Genomic DNA, 25,776 nt, shown 5'->3' with positions numbered 1-25,776 from the left:
CACCTGTCTCCAGCCGGCTCCCAGGGACCACTGAAAACAGCTGCTACCCTCAGAAAGACAAGATGGTCTTGTTAATGATTTCACTGGACTCTCGAATCTCATCCTCCTTGATCACCAGTGGAGGCGCAAACCTGATGATGTCACCATGGGTTGGCTTGGCCAGAAGTCCATTATCTCGAGTCTTAGAATCACCTTCCAAGCATCACGATCTTTGGTTTCTTTAGTAACAATAGCGTTTAATACTTCTTTTCCTCACTGGGCATGGTGGCTCACGCCTGTAATCCCAGCATTTTGGAAGGCCTAGGCAGGTGGATCCATTGTTTTCTTAGTTGGACATGATCCTGGCATTTAGTGAGTACCTATTACTTAATCTAACATAACACAACTTTAATATTTCATCTCCATATGGTAAGAGCAAGAGAAAAAAACATTTCAAATTACATGAAAAGTTCACTTATAAACATGTATCTCACAGTTACCTCATTTGTTCATTTTAACTATTATACCTAGATTACTTATGAAAACTGACATATTAAACAAAGCCAGTCGGCCGGGGTCGGTGGCTCACGCCTGTAATGCCAGCACTTAGGGAGGCCAAGAAGGGCAGATCACTTGAGGTCAGGAGTTCAAGACCAGCCTGGCCAACAAGGTGAAACCCCATCTCTACTAAAAATACAAAAATTATCCAGGCATGGGGGCGCACGCCTAGAGTCCCAGCTACTTGGGAGGCTGAGACAGGACAATCTCTTGAACCTGGGAGGCAGAGGCTGCAGCGAGCCGAGATAGCACCACTGCACTCCAGCCTGGGCGACAGAGGGAGACTCTGCTCTAAATAAATAAATAAATAAATAAATAAATAAATAAATAAAGCTAGTCATTTGGAGTTATTTTCCTATTAAAACATTTTTATAGCCTGTAAATGTCAGGTATCCACCTGAGCAAAAACCTTAAATATATGAGTATTTTGCCAATAACTCAGAAAATACAGCTGTTTTATTACACCCACAATATTAAATTAGTCTTACTTATCAAAGAATTGCACATAAAAGACCATTCTGTTTTTAGGTTAGGTTTATGTTTCATAACCTTAAAACATCCAACAGAGACAAATATAGAACCAGTAAACCCAGCCAAAAATGTGTGGTCACAATTTTGAAAACATTTCTCATTTTATTTTACCAACAATTTTAAAACCAGCTTATTTTTCAACTACTTAATTAAGTTGCATGAACTAAATGCGTTTTAGTTAATTACTGTATATTTATATGAGTACCTAGTTAAGCCAATCTGAATAGGATTCTTTAAATAATTGTTTGCCAACGATTCCAGATTTTACCATGTAGACACATTTAACATAACACATGTACATACGTATGAATACGCCCAAACACAGATACGTACATAAACAAAGATAACTTTCATTTTAGAATTTTGATTATGGGACAGTAAAACATACAAACTCACCAATTTATAAAAGACGTTGGATCTAAATTATATTTCTGACAAAATGGAAGAAGGCTAAACTTTATTTAAGATTTTTCTCCTCAATAGGTAATCTTATGAAGGTGGTGACCCAAATTTTGGGTAAAGCAGTTTGAGTCAGTTACCAACATGTTGAATTAGACAAAGAATTGTTAACTGTAAAAATGTGACTGAATTATGTGAGAAGGCCCAAAAGATAAGTGGTATTCCAATAAGCTTTGTATAGTGTTCTCTTGGTCTCAATTCCTCATCCTTGAAGATAAGAGTGTTGTCTTCCCTTTTAGTATAGGAAGGAGATCTTTTACATGGGAATTTCATCTTTTGCTTTTAAGAAACACTACAAAGGTCAGTGATTTTATTTTATTTGTATCTGATGTCTTTCAACTGTCTTTATTTTAATAGTCAGTATGCCAGAGTAGCTGAGGAGTTTTGGAAAAAGAGTTTTGCTTAAAGAAGGATAAAGAGGAAGAGGTAAACAAAGGAGAGGGGAAGGCTTTGGAGAAGAAAATCTCAGCTAGCTTTAGACAGTATCTTGCAGTGAGGCAGCCTTTGAGTCTTGAATGTGTTCTGGAGCCTCAAGATACCAACTGAGATAGGAGTCCCATTTGGACTGTATTATTTTAGTTCAGTTTGAGGAAAACAGACTGCGTGAATGATCCCCATAATGTTGGCACATATTACCAGCTGGCGTCCCAGAAAGAGAGAACTATGTTGGCATGCCTTTGAACTTTGAGAGCCTGTGTGTAAATAAATTAATCTAGGTGATTCGGTTTAATGCCTAATACACAAAAGCCAAATTAAACTCTAAGCATGCAAACGATTCAGAAAATAAAGTACAAACTTACCAGGAAGCATGAGAAGCCTTCCCTAACAGAAAAATCTCTGTAACCAGGCCTCATAACCAGGAGGGAGAAAATCCCTCTTAAACAGGCCGTCTCTGGCTGGGTGTAGTGGCTCATGCCTGTAATCCCAGCACTTTGGGAGGCCGAGGCGGGCAGATCACTTGAGCTCAGGACTTCAAGACCAGCCTGGCTAACAGGGTGAAACCACATGTCTACTAAAAAACACAAAAATTATCCAGGCGTAGTGGCGCACACCTGTAATCCCAGTTACTCGGGAGGACGATGCACGAGAATCACTTGAGCCTGGGAGGTGAAGGTTGCACTGAGCCCAGATCACACCACTGCACTGCAGCCTGGGCGACAGAGCGAAACACTGTCTCAAAAAAAGAAGAAAAGAGAAAGACAAGATAAAAAAGACAAGACAAGAAAAGAAAGGAAAAGAAAAGAGGAGGTTTCATAACCAGGAGAGAGAGAAAGACCCTTCCTAACAAATTCCCAAATAAAACTGAACTCAACTCCTCAGCAAATGGCAGTTTGATCCAAGAAAGACTCACCAGGGGGGAAAGAGGCAACCAGAAAAGCAAAAGCTCAAGGGGACCAAGTGCGCAGACCTCACACCATAGTTCCAGAGGTCATTGATATCTCCAAGGTGAGTCAGCTTCGGACCCCACTTCTGACACCACAAATATCAAAGTCAAAACCTATGGAGACGAGTCTCTTTTTTTAACTACAATATTAAGGATGTTACATTATGTTTTTGTTTTTGTTTTTTGTTTTGAGACCGGGTCTCACTCTGTCGCCCACCCCGGAGTGCAGTGGCACAATCTCGGCTCACTGCAACCTCTGCCTCCCCGACTCAGCCTCTGGAATAGCTGGGATTACAGGCATGCACCACCACATCCAGCTAATTTTTGTATTTTTTTGTGGTGACAGGGTTTCACCACGTTGTCCAGGCAGGTCACGAACCCCTGGGCTCAAGCGACCCACCGGCCTCAGCCTCCCACAGGGCTGGGATTACAGGGTGAGCCACCACGCCAGGCCATGAATCTCTAAACATTTTACCTGAGAATCACAGAATTGTGATCTGAGGCATACACCCAAACTGGCTGGTCTTTGGTATGTCCAAAGAAGAAAGAGAAAGTTGAGAGTTTTATTAGAAACAGAAATGTTACCTATAGTTTTTAAAGCAAGTCCATTGGCACCAGAGAAGCTTTCAGGAGCTGGAAGCTCTGATTGGTGAGTGTGGACAATAGGTAAAACAAGCCTTAGAGTCATTGCAGGTTGTTTCAGCAGTTACTAGGTAAAAGTGCTCTTAGGGTGGCAGCAGGCCATTTCAGCCACCAGCCTTGTGGAAAATTCAATTCTTAGAGCAGGTGCAATGTGCCCTGAGTGCTTTTTCCCCTGGCCACACAACTCTGACATAGTTGTGTATGTCAAGAATGAGTCAATTCAGGTGGGTTGCGGTGGAGCACGCCTGTAATCACAGCACTTTGGGAGGCCAAGGCGGACAGATGGCTTGAGGTCAGGAGTTTGAGACCAGCCTGGTCAACATGGCAAAACCCTGTCTCCGGTAAAAATACAAAATTAGTCGGGTGTGGTGGCACGTGGCTGTAGTCCCAGCTACTCGGGAGGCTGAGGCGGGAGAATCGCTTCAACCCAGGAAGCTGAGGTTTCAGTGAGCCGAGATCACGCATGGCACTCCAGCCTGGGTGACACAGAGAGACTTCATCTCAAAAAAACAAAAAACAAAACAAAACAAACAAAAAAAACAACTAAGAGTGACTCACTTCACATAATCAACTTTCACAATGTTTAAAGCAGAGTCCTGTTTAGCAATGCACAAAAATTCTCCTTTGTGACCCATTCATTTTACTGCTGTTGGCTTTCTTGCTTTTGCTTTCAGACAGAGACACTCTCCTTTGACCAAACTTGAATCGGGCTCCTCTGAGTCCTGTTTCTGACTAGGTCCCAACCTCAGGCTCTGTCCTTCATCCAGGGACTCTGCCCATTTAGCCTGTTTCAGCAAAAATCCTGTCAAGTCAGTTTAGCCAGAATTCCCCTGCACCTGAGGTTTCCTCCAAGTAATTTCCCATCTTCTGACCCCCCGACCCTACTCCTTGACTACAAATCCCCACTTGTCCTTGTGGAGTTGAAGTCGATCCCAATATCACTCTCCCACCGCAAGACCCCATTACGGTGGTCCCTGTACCTATCACAGGAGTCCCCCCTCTGAGTAAAATCGTCCTTACGATCTTTTTTTTTTTTTTTTTCAGAGACAAAGTCTCACTCTGTAACTCAGGCTGGAGTGCAGTGACCCAATCCTAGCTCACTGCAGCCTCAAACTCCAGGGCCCAAGCAATCTTCCTGCCCCAGCCTCCCGAATAGCTGGGACTACAGGTACGCACCACCAAATCCAGCCACACATATATATATATATATATATATATATATATATATATATATATATCTTTTTTTTTTTAATTCTCTACAGACCCAGGAACTTGATATGCCCGTCTAATTTTTGAATTTTTTGTAGAGACGGCGTTTTGCCATGTTGCCCAGGCTGGTCTTGAACTCCCGGGCTCAATCAATCCTCTTGCCTCAGGCTCCCAAAATGCTGGGATTACAGGCACGAGCCACTGCAGCTGGCCCTTCCTTACAGTCTCTAATAAGTGCAGTAAATACTTGTTTGCTTTAACATTTCCCTGTGTCTTCAATCTCCTGAAGTCATGTGGCTGACATTGTCTTTACTCCACCCGGTATAAAAATTCCTTTCTTTCGTCGGGTGCAGTGGCTTACGCCTGTAATCCCAGCACTTTGGGAGGCCGAGGCAGGCAGATAACCTGAGGTCAGGAGTTCCAGACCAGCTTGGCCAACATGGCAAGACCCCATCTCTACTAAAAGTACAAAAATTAGCCGAGTGTGGTGGTGTGCGCCTGTAGCCCCAGCTACTCAGGAGGCTGAGGCAGGAGATTTGCTTGAACCCAGGAGGCAGAGGTTGCAGTGAGCTGAGATCATGCCACTGCACTCCAGCCTGGGTGAGAAAGCGAGACTCTGTCTCAAAAAAAAATCATTTTTTTCAACAGCTTGGAGTTATTACACCATTGTATCCTTGCCTCCAGTGTGGTATTTGAGAGATCCGGTGTCAGTTTATTTTTCCTCCGTAAGTAACCTGCTATTTCTCTCTGATTGTTTTTAAAATATTTTTATCTCTGTCTTTCACAATTTTACATTTCACTTTTCCTGTGTGTATGTGTGTACTATAATACCTTTAAACCTTAAGTCATTTTTTTAAATCTGAGGAATTCTCATTGATTACTTATTTAAGTACACTCTCCTTTTTAATAACTGTATTCTCTTCTTATAAGGCTACTATTAGATGTGTTTTGACATTTATTCTTCTATCCTCTCTATTAATTAACTTTTCTTTCATTTACTTCTTCTCTATCCATTACTGATTACTTTTATGAATTCTTTAGACGCATTTCCTCAGCTCAGTAATTGCTTTTTCAACTATATCGGTTTTAACATCCAATCTATTCCGCTGAATTATTTATTTGAGCAGTTAATGTTTTCATATCCAATCTATCCAATAGGTTTTCTATTTACTTATTTATTTATTTATTTATTTATTTATTTATTTATTTATTTGAGACAGAGTCTTCCTCTGTCGCCCAGGTTGGAGCACAGTGGCACGATCTTGGCTCACTGAACCTCTGCCTCCCGAGTCCAAGCAATTCTCCTGCCTCAGCCTCTTGAGTAGCTGGAACCACAGGCATGTGACACTGTGCCAGGCTAATTTTTGAATTTTTAGTAGAGATGGAGTTTCACCTTGTTGGCCAGACTGGTCTCGAACTCCTGAACTCAAGGGATCCACCTGTCTCGGCCTCCCAAAGTGCTGGGATTACAGGCTTGAGCCACTGTGCCTGGCCTTTTTTTTTTTTTCTTTTTCCAGAGTTTCACTCTTGTTTCCCAGGCTGGAGTGCAATGGTGTGATCTCACCTCAATGCAACCTCCACCTCCCAGGTTCAAGTGATTCTCCTGCCCCAGCCTCCTGAATAGCTCAGGTTACAGGCGTGCACCACCGCATTCTATCATTCATTAGCATCTGTATCCCTTCCTTGAACACCAAAAAAACTTATCTTTTCTTTCCTGTCCCTGCTCCCGTCTTCCAAGTTTATAATACTGGGAATTTTAGTTCAAGACTGTAATTTTAAAATTTTTCAATCTAAAGCTTACACTTTTCAATAAATTTTACTATTTTTCTGCTCGCCATTGCTTACTGAAATCACCTCCTTCCTCCTAAATTTAGTTTTCCCTTCTCACAGGACTGGATACCAATAATTATTTCTGAAGGGTATATGCGTCATGAATTTTCTGAAATATTTTTCCCCTCATTCTGGATTATTCTGGCTGTATATAGATATCTAGGTTCAACTTTTTTATTGTTTGTTCTTGTTTTGTTTTTTTGAGACAGTGCCTGGCTCTGTCACCCAGGCTGGAATGCAATGGCACAATCTCGGCTCACTGCAATCTCCACCTCCCGGACTCAAGCAATTCTCCTGCCTCAGCCTCCCAAGTAGCTGGGACTACAGGCATGTGGCACCACACCTGGTTACTTGTATTTTTTGTAGAAGTGGGTTTCGCCTTGTTGGCCAGGCTGGTCTCAAACTCCTGAGCTCAAGCGAGCATCCGGTCTTGGCCCCCAAAGTGCTGGGACTACAGGCATGAGCCACTGCGCCTGGCCCAAAGTTATTTTAAATCAGCTCCTTGAAAAACCTCTCCATTGCATTCTCTCTTCTCTTTTTCTCTCTGGGACCTTTCAGGATTTTATCTTTATCCTAGAAATTTTACCCCGAGGGGGTGTGTGTGTGTGTGTGTGCGCGCTCCTGCGTGCGCAGGTGTGTGTGCACATGTGTGTTAATCAGGCTCAGAACTAGGTGGCTCTTTTCAGGTTGAAGATTCATGTCTTTGTTCAACTGGGAAAATTCTAGAACATTATTTCTTCAAGTAGTGCCTTCTCTCCAGTCTTTTTTTTTTTTTTCATTTTTGAGATGGAATTTTGCTCTGACACCGAGGTTGGAGTGCTGTGGCAGGACCTCAGCTCACTGCAACATCTGTTTCCCGGGTTCAAGTGATTCCCCTGCCTCAGCCTCCCAAGTAGCTGGGATTTCAGGCGCCCACCACCACACTGGGCTAATTTTTGTATTTGTAGTAGAGACAGGGTTTCACCATGTTGGACAGGCTGGTCTCGAACTCCTGACCTCAGGTAATCTGCCTGCCTTGGCCTCCCAAAGTGTTGGAATAACAGGCGTGAGCCACCGCGCCCGTCCCAGTCTTTCTATTCTCTACCTCTGGATCTTCTATTGGATGAACGTTGAAAGTTCTTGGATCTCTTCTCCATTTCCTTTACTATTTTCCTTTCGTAATTTCTATTCTGTAATTCTTTTCTGCTATACGATAAAGTAGTGCCATGCCTGAACACATTTTTTCATTTGGTTGTTCCAGTTTCTCTTATTGATATGGAAAAGCTCTGTTACATATTAGAGATGGTTACTGTTAATTTATTGGGGATGCTTCATTTTCCCCAAAATTTGCCTTTTTTTTTTTTTTTTTTTTTTTTTTGAGACGGAGTCTCACTCTATTGCCCAGGATGGAGTGCAGTGGTGCAATCTCGGCTCACTGCAAGCTCCGCCTCCCAGGTTCACGCCATTCTCCTGCCGGGTTCATACCATTCTCCTGCCTCAGCCTCCCGAGTAGCTGGGACTACAGGCACCCACCACCACACCTGGCTAATTTTTTGTACTTTTAGTAGAGACAGGGTTTCACCGTGGTAGCCAGGATGGTCTTGATCTGCTGACCTCGTGATCTGCCCGCCTTGGCCTCCCAAAGTACTGAGATTACAGGCATGAGCCACTGTGCCTGGCCTAAAATTTGCCTTTTTAAACAGTTTTTTTATGGTGTCTTTTGACTTAGATGATACTTTACTTTTTACGTCTTTAAATATGTCAGATTCATTGTTTATAGCCTTGGTGTAATATCAGGAAGTGCCTATGCCAACTCAAGATGTCTTACACTGTAATATTTTCCTAAAATTTCATCTAGCTCTTTATGACTTCACGTTTTCACATTTAAGTCTCTGAATTTTTAGAATTTATTATTTTATGTGGTTGAAAGTAAGGATTTAATGTTTATTTTTCCAAATGGATAGACAACAATCCTTTATTATACAATCCTTTATTATACACCCCATCTTTTGCCCACTGTTTGGAAATGCATGCTGAAGTTTGTATATAAATTAGTCTGTTTCTTGACTTTTTATTTTGTTTCACTAATTAATCTATTTCTATGTGTATTCATTTTTGATTGCTGCTGTAACAAATTGTCAACAGCTAAGACAACACTGGGCCCCGTGTCTCACGCCTGTATTCCCAGCACTTTGGGAGGCTGAGAGGGGCAGATCGCTTGAGGTAAGGAGTTTGAGACCAGCCTGGCCAACATGGCGAAACCCTGTCTCTACTAAAAATACAAAAATTAGCCGGGTGTGGTGGCGTGCACCTGAAATCCCAGCTACTCGGGAAGCTGAGACAGGAGAACCGCTTGAACACAGTAGACAGAAGTTGCGGTGAGCCGAGATCACCCCACTGCCCTCCAGCTTGGGCGACAAAAGTGAGACTCCATCTCAAAAAATATTTATATAGCTAAGACAATTTTTGAAAAAGAAGAATAAGGTGGGAGGAATTGCTCTACCATATTTCAATACTTCTTATATAGCTACAGGAATCAAGACTATATACCATTGGGAGAAAAATAGACACATAGATCGCTGTAACAAAATAGAAAACCTAGAAATAGCCCACACTGATTTTTTACCAAGAGACAAAAATAGGGAAAGATCATCTGCTTAACAAATGGTGCTGGGGCAGTTGCAGAGCCATAGGCCAAAAAAAAAATGATAATAATAAGCCCTAGTCTTCATACCTTTATACAAAAAAGTAAGTCAAGTGGATCATAGATTTAAATCTAAAATATAAAACTAAAAAAGGCCGGGCACGGTGGCTCACGCCTGTAATCCCAGCACTTTGGGAGGCCGAGGTGGGCGGATCACGAGGTCAGGAGATCGAGACCATCCTGGCTAACACAGTGAAACCCTGTCTCTACTAAAAATACAAACAAGTTAGCTGGGCGTGGTGGCAGGCGCCTGTAGTCCCACCTACTCGGGAGGCTGAGGCAGGAGAATGGGGTGAACCCGGGAGGTGGAGCTTGCAGTGAGCCGAGATCGTGCCACTGCCCTCCATCCTGGGCAACAGAGCGAGACTGCATCTCAAAAAACAAACAAACAAACAAACAAACAAACAAAACTAAAAACAAAGTTTTACAAGAAAATATAGGAGAAACGTCTGAGATCTAGGGCATAGTGAATGGTTCAAAAAGCATAATACATAAGGAAAAAAATAAATTAGATTTTATCCAATTTAAAACTTTTGCTCTGCAAGAAATCTTGTTAAAAGGATGAAAAAATAGGGTACGATCTGAAAGAAAATGTTTGCAAACCACATATCCAAGAAAGGACTCACATCCAGAATATATAATGGATACGTATAGTACTCTCAAAACTCAACAGTAGGCTGAGCGTGGTGGCTCACGCTTGTAATCCCAGCACTTTGAAAGGTCGAGGTGGACGGAGGGCAGATCCCTTGAGGCCAGGAGTTCAAGACCAGCCTGGGCAACATGGCAAAAAACCCATCTCTACTAAAAATACAAAAATTAGACAAGCATGATGATGCATGCCTGTAATCCCAGCTACTCTGGAGGCTGAGGCACGAGAATCACTTGAACCTCGGAGGTGGAGGTCGGAGCGAGCCAAGATCATGCCACCGCACTCCAGCCTGGGTAACAGAGCAAGACTCTGTCTCAAGAAAAAAATAATAATAAAAACCTCAATGGTAAAAAATACAAACAAATAATCCAATTAGAAAATCATGAAAAGATATGAACATACATTTCACTGAAGAGGAAATAAGCAAATAAGCACATGAAAAGATGTTCAACACTCATTTGCTTCACTAGATGCAGAATAACACCACGATGAGGTATCACTACACACTTATTACAATAGCTAAAATAAAAGACATAGTGACAACACCAAATGGTGACAAGGATGCAGAGAAACTGGACACCTCATTAAGTGCTGCTGGGAAGGTAAAATCTTACAGCCACTCTGGAAAGCAGTTTGGTAGTTTCTTATAAAACTAAACAATGCAGTGACCATACAATTCAACAATTACACTTCAGAGAAATTAAAATGTATGCCCATCCAGAAACTTGTACATAATTGTTCATAGCAGCTTTACTTGTAATAGCCAATAGCTGGAAATAATCAATATGTCCTAAAATAAGTGAATGGTCAAACTGTGGTACATCCATCCCCTGGAATGCTACTCAGCAATAAAAATGAACTATCGTCAGGGCACAGTGGCTCACCCTGTTATCACAGCACTTTGGGAGGTCGAGGCGGGTGGATGATGACGTCAGGAGTTCAAGACCAGCCTTGCCAGTATGTTGAAACCCCATCTTTACTACTAATACAAAAATTACCCGGGTGTGGTGGCGCGCACCTGTAGTCAGAGCTACTCGGGAGGCTGAGGCTGGAAAATTGCTTGAACCCGGGAGGCAGACAGTTGCAGTGAGCCGAGACACTGCACTCTAGCCTGGGTGACAGAGTGAGACTCTGTCTCAACAACAACAACAACAACAACAACAACAATGAACTACTGATACACAAATATCAATATCTTGGAGGAATCTCCATGGAATTACGCCGAGTGAAATAAGCCCGTAAAACGTTGTATACTGTAAGATTTCACTTGTACAGCATTGTAGAAAAGACAAAATTGTGGAAACGAAAAACAGATTTGTGGTTGCCAGGGATTAGGGATGGCGGATGGGAGGAGAGTATTACTAAAAATGAGTAGCACAAGGGATAGCATTGCGGTGATGAAAATGTACTGTACATTTTTTTTTTTTCAAGAGGGATTCTCACTCTGCCTCCTAGGCTGTAGTGCAGTGGCACACTCTCGAGCTCACTGCAACCTCTGCCTCCCGGGTTCGAGCTATTCTGTCTCAGCCTCCCATGTAGCTGGGACTACAGGCGGGTGCCACCATGCCTGGCTAATTTTTGTACTTTTAGTAGAGACGGGGTTTCTCCATGTTGGCCAGGCTGGTCTCAAACTCCTGACCTCAAGTGATCTGCCCACCTCGGCCTCCCAAAGTGCTGGGATTACAAGCGTGAACCACTGCACCCGGCCATGTTCTGTCTCTCTCTCTTTTTTTTTTTTCTGAAATATAAGCTTTGTTTAAAATGTAAAGAAATATAAAAAATAAACTTTTTTTTTACAAATTATAATCAAGCACTCAAAACAATTTAGGGATGTTAAACACTAATTCTTAATTCAAAATAATGACATCCATAGAATATATCCTGGTGTTGGTCAACATAAAGTTTACTTAATATTAGTAATTTATAGGCCGGGCTCAGTGGCTCACACCTGTAATCCCAACACTTTGGGAGGTCGAGGCGGGCGGATCACGAGGTCAGGAGATCGAGACCATCCTGGCTAACACGATGAAACCCCGTCTCTACTAAGAATACAAAAAATTAGCCAGGCGTTTTGGTGGGCACCTGTAGTCCCAGCCACTCGGGAGGCTGAGGCAGGAGAATGGCGTGAACCCAGGAGGCGGAGCTTGCAGTGAGCGGAGATCGAGCCACTGCACTCCAGCCTGGGCGACAGAGCGAGACTCCGTCTCAAAACAAAAACAAAAACAAAAAACAAAAGAAAACAAAAGAACTAGTATTTTTTATATGCTTAACCATTGATCCTTCCTAAAATTCAATGAAAACAATGATTTGACTTTATAAGGTGCAGCCTTTTATGTAATACGCTAGAGATACTTTTTCAAATACAAAACCTTTATACCAGCAAGGAGATTATAAAAGCATATATAAAGTATACTGAAGGATGTGATTTAAAGGCTGCCTGTATATACAGATGCATTTCACCTTATAAAGTACACGTGCACATCAAAACACTTTCACTGAATATAGATGCCATTACATTCTCTTAACACTACAAAGCAAATGTCAGGTTCATGAACATTGTTCCATTGTGTATCAACTGAAAAAAACATATATACACAAAAAGATTTTGACGGCACCTGGGAGTGGAATGTGCCTACATTTAGAGCAGAGCTTTTACAGGACCACCTGTCTCCAGCCGGCTCCCAGGGACCACTGAAAACAGCTGCTACCCTCAGAACGACAAGATGGTCTTGTTAATGATTTCACTGGACTCTCGAATCTCATCCTCCTTGATCACCAGCAGAGGTGAAACCTGATGATGTCACCATGGGTGGGCTTGGCCAGAAGTCCATAATCTCAAAGTCATAGACACACCTCCCAAGCATTACAGTCTATGGTTTCTTTAATAACAATAGCATTTAATAATTATTTTCCTCCCGGGCACAGTGGCTCACGCCTGTAATCCCAACACTTTGGGAGGCTGAGGCGGGTGGATCGCCTGAGGTCAGGAGTTCGAGACCAGCCTGGCCAACATGGCGAAACCCCGTCTCTACCAAAAATACAAAAATTAGCCGGGCATAGTGGCGCGTGCCTGTAATCCCAGCTACTCAGGAGGCTGAGGCAGGAGAATCGCTAGAACCCAGCAGGCAGAGGTTGCAGTGAGCCAAGATCGCGCCATTGCACTCCAACCTGGGCAACCAGAATGAACCTCTGACTCAAAATAATAGCAATAATAATAATTCTGTTCCTCTTATGGCAGTTACAACATCAAAAGGTAGCTTCATGGGTTCACTTCTCACGATAATACCCATTTTTTTTCCTGCATTTTCAGCAAGATTTTCTTGTTCTAAAACCTCAAGGGCTGCGATGGTCACTCAGCAGCCTAGTGGATTGCCACCATATGTGGACCCATGTTCCCCTGGCTTAATGGTCAGCATTATGCCATCGTCCCACAGCACTGCAGACACAGAGTATCAACCCCCAGAAAGGGCCTTTCCAAGGAGGACTATATCAGGTCTGACATTTTCATGATCAACAGCCAGCCATCTACCAGTTCTGGCCAATCCTATCTGTATTTCATCAGCAATGAACAGAACCAAGCTGGGAGCATGAGATGGGACGAGGGCAAGTAAAAATACCACAAAGCTCACTGTTCTTACGGAGATTCAGCTGGTCTCTCTCTCGCTCTTTCTTTCTTTCTTTCTTTGTTTCTTTTTTTTTCAGTCTTGCTCTGTCGCCCAAGCTGGAGTGCAGTGGTGTGATCTCAGCTCAATGCAACCTCCACTTCCCGGGTTCAAATCATTGAGTGAGCCCAGGAGGTCAAGACCAACCTGGGAAACATAGCAAAAGGCAGGGTGGTGCATGCCTGTAGTCCCAAGGCCGAGGCGGGAGAATCACTTGAGTCCCAGAGGTAGAGCCCAGCCTGGACAACATAGCGAAACTGTCTCTAATAGAAAAATTAAAAATATTAGTGGGGGCGGGGTGGTGTGAGCCTGTAGTCCCGAGGCCGAGGCGGGAGGATTGCTTGAGCCTAGGAGGTCGAGGCCAGCCTGGCCAACATAGCGAAACCCCATTTCTGCTAACAACAAGAACAACAAAAAAATAGCGTGGGCGGGGTGGCTCACTCCTGTAGTTTTGAGGCCAAGGTGGGAGCATTGCTTGAGCCCAGGAGTTTGATACCAGCCTGGCCAACAAAGCGAAAGCCTGCCTCTCCTAAAAAATAAATAAATAAATAAATAAATAAATAAATAAATAAATAAGCAGGGTAGAATGGCACACGCCTATAGTTCTGAGGCCGAGGTGGAAGCATCATCTGAGCCTGAGAGGTTGAGGCCAGCCTGGGCAACATATCGAAACCCGGTTTCCACTAAAACGAAACAAAACAAAACAAAAAATAGCTTGGGCAGGGTGGTGCATGGCTGTAGTCCTGAGATGGGAGGATCCCTTGAGTCCAGGAGCTTGATGCCGGCCTGGCCAACATAGGGAAACACGGTTTCTACTAAAAAAAAAAAAAAAAAAAAGCGTGGGCAGGGTGGTGCATGCCTGTAGTCTCGGGGCCATGGCGGAAGGATCCCTTGAGCCCAGGACGATGAGACCAGCCCGGCCAACATAGCAAAACCTGGTTTCTACTTAAAAAAAAAAAAAAAAAAAAAGCGTGGGCTGGGTGGTGAATGCCTGTAGTCCCGAGGCCGAGGTGGGAGGATCGCTTGAGCCCACGACGTCAAGACCAGCCTGGCCAACACAGCGAAACCTTCTCTATTAAAAAATCAAAAAATAAAAAATATTAGTGGGGGTAGGGTGGTTTGCGCCTGTAGTCCCAAGACGGAGGCTGGAGGATTGGCCAAGGCAGATGTAACCAATACCACAATCACATCCCATAAGTAAATACATTTTCCTCTCTTCAGGGCTACAGGTAAAGGATGGTAATTGTGCGCACCATACTTAGATTCCCTTTCAAAAATGTAAGCAGAGGTTGCGGGGCCTTGGACTGTTTTTTCAGTGGCAACAGATATAGAAGCCACTGAAGAATGAAAGCCACGACTAAGTATAGCAAACCTCCGCAAATGTGCTAGTTTGGAAAACATCGTGTCTTTCAAGTAGAAAAATCACAGATTGACTATTCTTTTCTTCCCACAGTTCAGACTAGAATCCAGATTTTTAACCCAAGATCCAGGAACGGTCTTCAGAGAGTTCAAAATCTGACGGCGCCTGAGGACCACCCACTTTTTCGCAGTGGCGACAAGGTGTGGCTGGAGGAGGAGACATTATTCTGCAATGTCGCTGCCCAAGGATGATGGACCAATCAGGGCAGTTAGTGAACTCCATCTGGCCAATTAGAAGTCAGAACAGTAGGCGGAACAAGCAAAGCGGATGTGGCTTCTATCAGTCCCGGCTCCAGGGACGAAACCTTCTCAAAGTGGGGGTGGAGACTCTAATTTTCCCGCCTAAAGCATCCCCTGGGATTGGCTACTTTAAGTTCAGAGTACGCATGCTCTGACTTTCTCTCTCTTTCGATTCTTCCATACTCAGAGTACGCACGGTCTGATTTTCTCTTTGGATTCTTCCAAAATCAGAGTAAGCATAGGCTGATTTTCTTTTTCCATTCTTCCTACCCCTCCCCTCCTCCGCGGTGCATTTGCTATCTAGTTTTAATAAGGAGTGTATATGAGGCAGGCCGCCATCTCAAATCTTTCCTGTCAGTTTCTAACTTTTTCAGGTACGGGATTTTTCCTAGGAACTCTGTAGCAACTTAAGAAATTTGGGCCGGGTGCGGTGGCTTACACTTGTAATCCCTGCACTTTTGGAAGCCACAGCTGGTGGATCGCCTGAACCTAAGAGGCGGAGGTTGCAGTGAGCCATGATCACGCCAGTGCACTCCCGACTGGGCAACAGAGCGAGACCCTGTCTGAAAAAACAAAAACCAAAAAAGCTCACTCAAATCTTTCCTCCTGGGCTCAAGTGAGCCTCTCGCCTAGGCCTTGGGGCTACAGGCGCGCACCACCCCGCTTCTGCTAAATTTTGTTTGTTTTTTTTAGTAGAGATGGTTTTGCTACGTTTGCGAGCCTGGTCTCAAGCTCCTGGGCTAAGGCGATCCGCCCACCTTGGCCTTCCAAAGTGCTGGGATGGTACAGGCCTGCTCCACCAACCCCAGCTAACTTTTTGTGTATTTTGTAGACGGGGGTTTTGCTGTGTTTCCCAGCCGGGTCTCGACCTCCTGGGCTCAAGCGACCTGCACGCCTCGGCCTCCCAAAGTGCTGGGATTACAGGCGTGAGCCACGGTGCCTGGCTGATTGCTGCATCTTGAAATGCCCCACATTCTCTCTAAGTGATGGCGGGCTCTTGTAGTCTCAGAAATTCTAGCTCTCTTCCTTCTAATAATTTACAAATCACCGAGTAATAGCCTCTGAACACGTTCATATTAGCGATGCTCATTTCTCTTCAATAGAACAGAACCCCCCATCCCTCTGCCTGATCAGATCCATCGCCAAAGAGACCATGTTATCTCTGGGACTAACTTCCCTTCCTTTATTTATTGAGTGGGGGTGTCAGCATGCCCCCACTGAATAAAATTACACAGTCATGTCCCTGCCTCCCCAACAAGGGTCCGTACATCTTTCAGGGTAAGCCTAGCTCCAGGGAAACTACTAACAACATTAGCCAACCCCCTCCCAAAGACTCAAGGCTGCTTTGCCCATAGGAAACCTGTCATTCCCTATCAATACTTCTCCCAGAGACCCCTGGTTCCCTGTTTTCATCTGATTTCTCCCCATATCCTTACTCAGGGACGGATAAGCCCCAGATGGAGAAATGCAGCAGCTGATTCCAGGTGACTGAGGGTGGCCGGCCTTCACTGATTTCTCCCTCCACAGGATCAAAGCTGCTGTGGCTGGAAAGACTCAGGCTATTTCTCTTGCAGGTCAGACTGCTCCCGGTGCCATGAACGGAGACGACGCTTTTGCAAGGAGACCCACGGTTGGTGCTCAAATACCAGAGAAGATCCAAAAGGTGAGGTGACCTGGAGGGAGCAGAGTAGTGGCCCAGGGGACAGTGTGGGGTGACCCGGTTTCTGAGGAGGGGAGGACAGAGATACTGGAGACAAGGAGCAGGGTCTCGGGGGAGATCTGGACCCTTGGGAGCCTCCCACCCTCGCTCTGTCATCACCTAGCATCCCTGGAGACAAGTCTGTGACCTTGCACTACATCTGGTGACTCTCAGTCCATTCTGGAAGGTGGGAAGAGAGCCAGCCAGCAGCATTAAAGCCCTACTGTGTGGCAGGGGTGAAGCTAGGGAAGGTCCCTCGTGTTCTGTCAGTTAGCCATGGCATCAACCAGGAAGGATTATCATCCCCAGTTCCCAGATCTAGCACACAGGAAGCGGCTCCAGCTGAATGGCAGACATGCCTAGCTGAGTCCCTGCCATAATTCCTTTTTTTTTTTTTTTTTTGTAGGCCTTCGATGATATTGCCAAATACTTCTCTAAGGAAGAGTGGGAAAAGATGAAAGCCTCAGAGAAAATCTTCTATGTGTATATGAAGAGAAAGTATGAGGCTATGACTAAACTAGGTAACAGAAAGTTCTAGGAACAGACAAGTCTGGGGACACATGAGCATCCCTTTTCCTGCTTTGGCTACTTCTTAGGCTGCAGAAAGTACCTCACATTTTCCTTTTGTGCAGGGAAAAATCGCAAGGCAGCTTCTGGGTGTTCTGCTCTTCTGTATCCTGTCAGGGCTGAGGGCAGGGACTGGCCACAGTGGAGCTTATACCTGGATCCTGCACGTTTCTCTCCCTTAGGCTTCTGTTCTGATGAGCCCAACTGTCTCTGTGGCATCCCGGCAACCCCCCTACCCCCACCCCACACACACCCACCCTACCTTCTCTCGGCTTGTCTCTTCCTTTTTTTTTTTTTTTTTTTGAGTCAGTCTCAGTCTGTCACCTAGGCTAGAGGGCAGTAGTGCAATCATAGCTTACTGCAGCCTTGAATTCCTGGCCTCAAGCAATTCTCCAGCCTTAGCCTCCCAAAGTGTTGGTACTACAGACATGAGCCACCATACCAGGCCCAAGCTTGTCTCTTAAGGAATAAACATTTTGCTTCTTTCTAGGTTTCAAGGCCACCCTCCCACCTTTCATGTGTAATAAACGGGCCGAAGACTTCCAGGGGAATGATTTTGATAATGACCCTAACCGTGGGAATCAGGGTGAGTAGATGGGAAGGGGCTGGAAAGGGTCTCCCCAAGCCCAGTTGCTTTTCAGCTCAGCTACCTGAGAAAGATCCTCAGGCATTTGTTCCCTCATACACATCAGGGCTGAGTGAAAAAAAAAAAATTGCATGCAGAAAGTTAACTACAGAGGCCGTTCATATAAAATTTTAAAACATGCAAAAGAAGAATATATATTTTATGGATAATAAGTAAATGGTAAATGTATACAAACATGAATGTGAATAAAAAGCCATCAAATTAAGGTGACTGGCTGTAAGTGGAGGAGGGAGGGAGGGCGGGCAGGCATTGCTGAGTGCGGCACAGACAGCTTCAGCTGTGACTTGTTGATAGTGTGTTTTGTTTGTTTTTGTTTTTGAGATGGAGTTTCACTCTTCTCGGCCAGGGTAGAGTGCAATAAGGCAATCTCAGCTCACTCCAACTTTCACCTCCTGGGTTCAAGTGATTCTCCTGCCTCAGCCTCCCGAGTAGCTGGGGTTACAGGCACGTGCCCCCACACCCAGCTCATTTTTTAATTTATGGTAGAGACGGGGTTTCACCATGTTGGCCAGGCTGGTCTCAAACTTCCTGACCTCAGGTGATCCACCCGCCTCAGCCTTCCAAAGTGCTGGGATTACAACTGTGAGCTACCACGCCCGGCCTATTTGCAGTTTTTCTAATATTCTGAATAAATAAATCAGACCTAACATAGCTGTGGGGTAATGTTGAGATCCGACTGGACTCAATATTATTCCCCATACTTTTCTGTGTGTTTGAAATATTTCTTTTTTAAACGAGATGTTGTTCTTCCTAAGCACCGTTAATGAATCAAAGGACTGCTAAAAAAATGCTACAAGTGAAAAAAAGAAAGAAAGAAAGTGTTAAAACTGTAGATCCGCCAAAAACTTCCAGAGTTTGTTTCATTAACAGCATGTAGGTATTGGATAGGTATCTTAGGAGTGAGGGTGATGAACACATTATGTAATAAAGATCGCTGTTTCTCTGTATTTTATCAAAACCAAATAGTCTTCTCATTCCCAAAGAACCCTGATTCTCCGTGATGAGCTTGGAAGAGAGTTTGAAGGAGTGATCCCTTATCCAACACACAGAGAGCTTTCCCACTTGTCAGAGAGCAGAGATAACATAGGGTGAAAAAAAGACAGGTTCTTGGGTAGAGAGCTTTGTACATTTCAGGAATATAAAGGGGACATATGTGTTTACTTGCTCTTCTACTCTGACAACATAATTATAAGACAAGGTCAGAATGTCCAAACCGTCTCCAATAGACCTATTACTCGCCAACTAAACAGGCCAGAGTCTACAATCTCCCGCAATCACTATAAGAGACCTGAAAAGCCAGTGCTTGAGTATCTGCCAAGTTTTGACAGTAAAGGAGTGTCTTTATACTGAAAATATTTCAGAGCCACTGGACCAAATCATCCATGGTTCATCACACATTTAACAGCTTAATTCACATACCATAAGATTCACCCATTTGAAGTGTACAATGATTTTCAGTTGTTGCACATCTTGAGTGGATACAGTTCAGGTTCCCAACCAATCAATTTAATTATTTGGGAAAAAGTAAAAGATATGTAATGGAATAAGATGACACTGTGATGGGGTGTAGTCCCCATGTGATAAACCATGAGATGGAAAATTCTGAATTGAAGCCACAGATAAATGCACCAACCATGACTAAACATAATTCAGAAGCAAATCTGAAATAACTCCCCAACAATGAGTGGACTCATAACCCTCTGCTGCAGAATACCCTGATGCGACAGAAGTCTCTCTAGAGTTTGGAAACCTTTACCAACAAAGAAAAATTCTGATGTATTCTCTTTCAGTTGAACGTCCTCAGATGACTTTCGGCAGGCTCCAGGGAATCTCCCCGAAGGTGAGTGTCTCTCAGATCTAAAGGACCAGAGAACCTTTGTCCCTCCACGGATGCGAACACTGGTAAGAGTGGGAGAATATCAAAAATGCCCTCACTGCCTTCTTCTCCCCATGTCTATCACAACACCTGATGTAGCACCGACGGCTTGATAGTACCAACAGTTGCGATTGTTAATACTTCTTTTGTTTTCATAGTGATGCCAGATACTATTTCAAGCAGTTCACATGGATTAATTTATTTAATCCTTAAGAAGACATTGTTTCTATTATCTCCAAATAATAATGAGTCACACACTTCAGTTTTCATCCATATGAAAGCCATGTGACTTGACACAAATCTTCTAAGTTCTCTGAGCTCCAGATTCCTGGTCCATGAAATGGAAGTAAAGAATTATAGTTCATGTTTTAGATCATAGTTATCAGCAACATAATAATAAAATGAGGCTATCGTGGTACAGAGATGTTAAAGAATTTTCCTGGGGCGCAGTGGCAGTGGTAGTCTAATCCAGAGCTCCAAGCCATTTAAAGCTCATTCACATTTGCATTTGTTTATGAAGTTCAGATGTTGCTCACTAGGGCTTCACCCCATAGGGCCTGCTGGTGCTTCCATTGAGACACCCACTCTCTCAACAGGAAGGACCATCTGGTCTCTGCTGTGTTGCTGGGGCCACTTGCATGGCTTAGGAATCGCTTTGATTGTCGGCCCCTCCCTACTGTGAGCTCCTTGAGTGCCTTGTCTGCACCTGGGGCATCTGGGAAGGCCCAGTCCTAGCCCAGGGGATCCCTCGGAGGCCCCTGAATGAGTGATCCCACAAGTGCAGATTCAACTCTGGTTTGGAGGGTAAAGGGATCTGGGAGTTGGGTTGCCAGTGTGGAGACTGAATTCAAAGAAGGATTGTGAAAGGTATTAATTGTTATTATTACTACATTTAAACAGTGTTTACAAGCTCAGAGAGGGCTTTACTGTAGGCTATTTGACATGTATGGTTCACTATTTCATAAGGGAGGAAGCTGAATTAAAAGTAGCTTAAGAGCCGGGCGCGGTGGCTCACGACTGTAATCCCAGTGCTTTGGGAGGCTGAGGCGGGCAGATCACGAGGTCAAGAGATCGAGACCATCCTACCCAACATGGTGAAACCGTGTCTCTACTAAAAATACAAAACTTAGCGGGGCGTGGTAGTGCCTGCCTGTAGTCCCAGATACTCTGGAGGCTAAGGAAGGAGAATCGCTTAAACGCGGGAGTCGGATGTTGCCTTGAGCCGATATCATGCCACGGCACCCCAGTCTGGCGACACAGTGAGACTCCGTCTCAAAAAAAAAAAAAAAAAAAAAAAAAGAAAGAAAGAAAGAAAGAAAAAAAAAGTAGCTTAAGATTGTTGGTCAGTGACACATCCCAATGCAACCAGAATTGGTATGGGTACCACCTCACTGAATTCCACATTCAATGTTGGTGCCTCGGTAGGGTAGTATGTCATATCTGGTACTGCTTTGTTTGCTGCCTAGATTAATTTCGGCAAACCATTTCTTTCCCTCTCCCTTCCCTGTATTCATCTCCCCACACCATCTTTCCCAGCAGTGTTTTGTCGCCTCCCTATGTTTTTACATTTACTCTCCCAGCAGCTGTCTACAAGCTTATATGGGATCCCTTGTATTTTACAGAACCTCTTCCCTTTGTAGACCTTGTGAATTCTTAGAATGCTACTCTTCTCCAAATCATCTGTATATCACACTCTCAATTACATGGAGATTTTTGCTGTTTGCAAGAATGTCAGTCCTAAAAGAGTGGGAAGATAAGCATTCTATCCATGGAAACCATATTCACTTAGGCCATTCCTTTCCCTTCTAACCTCCCCTCCCAGGTTTCTCCTAATTTAGGCCTGTGTAACTCTCCCAGTGTTGTTGAGAACATTGAATAAGCTAATGCATGTGAAGACCCTTTGTAAGCTCAAAAGCACTATAGATATGTCACTGATACTATTTATCTGTGATCTTCACATTATAAAGATCATGCCCAAGAAGCCAGCAGAGGAAGGAAATGATTCGGAGGAAGTGCCAGAAGCATCTGGCCCACAAAATGATGGGAAACAGCTGTGCCCCCCGGGAAAACCAACTACCTCTGAGAAGATTCACGAGAGATCTGGTAAGAGGAAGCAATTCAGGAACAATCCCTCTGGCTTCCCTGGCGATGTTCAGGTATATGGACTGGGTGTGTGGCATGGATCCCAGATAACCCTGGGTCCAGACTGGGCTGAGGAGCTCACCCAGCTCCAGATGAGATGTTAGACATGACTTCCAGAGACAGACTTGATTTGTCACCCATAGAAAAAACCATGTGACTTGGGGCAAGTCTTTCAGATTTTCTCAGCTCCAGATTCCTAGTCCGTAAGATGGAAATAAGGAATCATAGTTCATAAATTGTTTGGAGACATTAAATTTAATCTAGAAGGCCTGATGACATGAAAGGTGCTCAAGCAATTCTATCTGTGATTACCTGGGATCATTACCTGATTAAGACTCAGCTCAATGCCATGCCTGTTACCCAATACAGGTGTACTTCAGAGATACTGCAGGTTCAGTTCCAGACCACTGCAATAAAGTGAGTCACACACGTTGTTTTTTGGTTTGGCAGCGCATAAAAACATTATGTTTATACTATAGTGTAGTCTACTAAGTGTGCGATAGCGTTGTGTCTAAAAATGTATATACCTTAATTTAAAAATAATTCTTTGTTAAAAATGCTAACAATCTTCTGAGCCTTCAGTGAGTCACACTCTTTTTGCTGGTGGAGGGTCTTGCCTCGGTGTTGATGGCTGCTGGCTGATCAAGGTGGTGGTTGCTGAAGGGTGGAGTGGCTGTGGCAGTTTCTTAAAAGAACACAACAGTGAAATTTGCCACATCGATTAGCTCTCCGTTTCATGAAGGATTTCTCTGTAGTATGTGATGCTATTCGATAGCATTTAGCCACTTTAGAACTTCTTTCAAAGTTGAAGTGAATCGTCTCTAGCTATGAAAGTTCTAGAAGGCATCTCCTTCCAATAGAAGGCTATTTTATCTACACTGAAAATCTGTTGTTTCGTGTAGCCACCTTCAACAGTGATCTTAGCTAGATCTTCTGGATAACTTGCTGCAGCTTCTCCATCAGGGTTTGCTGCTTCACCTTGCACTTTTATGTTATGGAAACGGCTTCATTCCTTAAACCTCATGAACCAACCTCTGCTAGCTTCACATGTTTCTCCTGCAGCTTCTTCACCTCTCTCAGCATTCATGGACTTGAAGAGAGTTCTGGTCTTGCTCTGAATTAGACTTTGGCTTAAGGGAATGTTGTGGCTGGTTTCGTCTTCTATCCTGACCACTCAGACTTTCTCTATTTGAGCAGTAAGGCAGTTTTGCTTTCTTATCGTGTGTTCACTGGAGTATTAGTATTATTATTTCCTTCAAGAACTTTTCCTTTGCATTCACAGCTTGGCTGTTTGGTGCAAGAGGCCTAGCTTTCAGCCTGTCTTGGCTTTCAGCATGCTTCCTCACTAAGCTTAGCCATTTCTAGCTTGTGATTTAGAGTGAGAGACATGTGACTCTTCCTTTCATTTGAACACTTAGCGGCCATTGTAAGGTTGTTAATAATCCTCATTTCAGTATTGCTGTGTCTCAGGAAATAGGGAGGCCCAAGAAAAGGAAGAGAGACGCGGAACAGCTCATCGGTGGAGCAGTCAGAACACACACAACATTGGTCGATTCAGTTTGTCATATTCTATGGGTGCAGTTCCTGGTACCCACCCCCCAAACAATTACACAGAACAGGGTGATTATAGTCAATAATAACTTAATTGTACATTAAAAAAAACTAAAAGTGTAAATGGATTGTTTGTAACACAAGGATAAATGCTTGAGGATGGATACCCTATTTTCCATGATGTGATTATCATGCATTGCATGCCTGTATCAAAGCATCTCATGTACCCCATAAGAATATACACCTACTGCGTACCCACAAAATAAAGAACAAAAATTATTTTAAAACACTAAAAAACAATAAAAACAATTGCAGTAATAATATCAAAGCTCACCGATCACAGATCACTATAGCAGATATAATAATAATGGAAAAGTGTAAAATTGGTGAGAATTAAAAAAAAAAATTGCAGCATCTGCGAAGCAGTATGAACATGAGGTGCAACAAAACAAGGTACGCCTGTGTGGCCTTAACAAATACGTGCTGGATGAAAGGAGGTATGGGGGAATGTTCCCGTAAGTGAAGAGGTTGGGAATCTAAGCCTGAGAAGGGAAGGAGCCAGAAGCTAAAACTTTAATTGGCATTTGGCCTATGTTGGTGTGGATCTAAGGTCTCAGCCTCTCTAAGCCAGAGAATGTGAAAAACTGGATGAAGAAGGCCCATGGGCACTTGGGAGGAAGCAGGCATCTCCTTTTTTTGAGTAAACAGAGCCTAACACTCTCCAACCTACCCAACCCTCACTTTCCAACTATTCTCCATCATAGGACCCAAAAGGCGGGAACATGCCTGGACCCACAGACTGCGTGAGAGAAAGCAGCTGGTGATTTATGAAGAGATCAGCGACCCTGAGGAAGATGACGAGTAACTCCGTAAGAGAACCTTCCACTCATCCCCCACATCCCTGCAGATGTGCTATTCTGTTATGATACTGGTATCCCATCTGTCACTTGCTCCCCAAATCATTCCCTTCTTATAATTTTCTACTGTACAGCATTGAGGCTGAACGATGAGATTTCCCATGCTCTTTCTACTCCCTGCCCTGTATATATCCAGGGATCCTCCCTACCCAGGATGCTGTGGGGTCCCAAACCCCAGGTAAGCCCTGATATGCGGGCCACACCTTTCTCTAGCCTAGGAATTGATAACCCAGGTGAGGAAGTCACTGTGGCATGAACAGATGGTTCACTTCGAGGAACCGTGGAAGGTGTGTGCAGGTCCTGAGATAGGGCAGAATCGGAGTGTGCAGGGTCTGCAGGTCAGGAGGAGTTGAGATTGAGTTGCCACGTGGTGGGAACTCACTGCCACTTATTTCCTTCTCTCTTCTTGCCTCAGCCTCAGGGATACGACACATGCCCATGATGAGAAGCAGAACGTGGTGACCTTTCACGAACATGGGCATGGCTGCGGACCCCTCGTCATCAGGTGCATAGCAAGTGAAAGCAAGTGTTCACAACGGTGAAAAGTTAAGCGTCATTTTTCTTAGTGTGCCAAGAGTACGATGTTAGCGTTTACGTTGTATTTTCTTACACTGTGTCATTCTGTCAGATATTAACATTTTCATTGATGAGCAAGACATACTTAATGCATATTTTGGTTTGTGTATCCATGCACCTACCTTAGAAAACAAGTATTGTCGGTTACCTCTGCATGGAACAGCATTACCCTCCTCTCTCCCCAGATGTGACTACTGAGGGCAGTTCTGAGTGTTTAATTTCAGATTTTTTCCTCTGCATTTACACACACACACACACAAACCACACCACACACACACACCACACCACACACACACACACACACACACACACACACACCAAGTACCAGTATAAGCATCTCCCATCTGCTTTTCCCATTGCCATGCGTCCTGGTCAAGCTCCCCTCACTCTGTTTCCTGGTCAGCATGTACTCCCCTCATCCGATTCCCCTGTAGCAGTCACTGACAGTTAATAAACCTTTGCAAACGTTCCCCAGTTGTTTGCTCGTGCCATTATTGTGCACACAGCTCTGTGCACGTGTGTGCATATTTCTTTAGGAAAGATTCTTAGAAGTGGAA

General features: G+C 44.0%; 1 protein-coding gene and 1 pseudogene across 2 annotated transcripts; one reads left to right on the top strand and one right to left on the bottom strand.

Moving 5' to 3' along the window:
• Window positions 1-49: 49 nt before the first annotated feature.
• LOC100610344 (ornithine aminotransferase, mitochondrial-like) lies at window positions 50-15,506 on the bottom strand (annotated as a pseudogene).
• Window positions 15,368-25,688, top strand: LOC129135296 (protein SSX2). Of its 2 annotated transcripts, XM_009439109.5 has the most exons (9): window positions 15,401-15,477; window positions 16,820-16,908; window positions 17,351-17,465; window positions 18,002-18,097; window positions 19,948-19,997; window positions 22,001-22,136; window positions 23,646-23,723; window positions 24,491-24,595; window positions 25,059-25,688. In XM_009439109.5, exons 2-8 carry the CDS (start codon window positions 16,840-16,842, stop codon window positions 24,589-24,591), a joined length of 645 nt encoding a protein of 214 aa, XP_009437384.2. In that variant the 5' UTR covers window positions 15,401-15,477; window positions 16,820-16,839; the 3' UTR covers window positions 24,592-24,595; window positions 25,059-25,688. The 2 variants fall into 2 exon arrangements, with proteins under 2 accessions (XP_016803154.1, XP_009437384.2); XM_016947665.4 differs by lacking the exon at window positions 23,646-23,723 and having other exon boundaries at window positions 15,368-15,477.
• Window positions 25,689-25,776: the final 88 nt, after the last annotated feature.

This window comes from Pan troglodytes, chromosome X, assembly GCF_028858775.2.
Source record: "Pan troglodytes isolate AG18354 chromosome X, NHGRI_mPanTro3-v2.0_pri, whole genome shotgun sequence".
NCBI classification, from domain to species: domain Eukaryota; kingdom Metazoa; phylum Chordata; class Mammalia; order Primates; family Hominidae; genus Pan; species Pan troglodytes.
The sequence above is the reverse complement of the archived record's forward strand: the minus strand, read 5'-3'. Positions and strand labels throughout refer to the sequence as shown.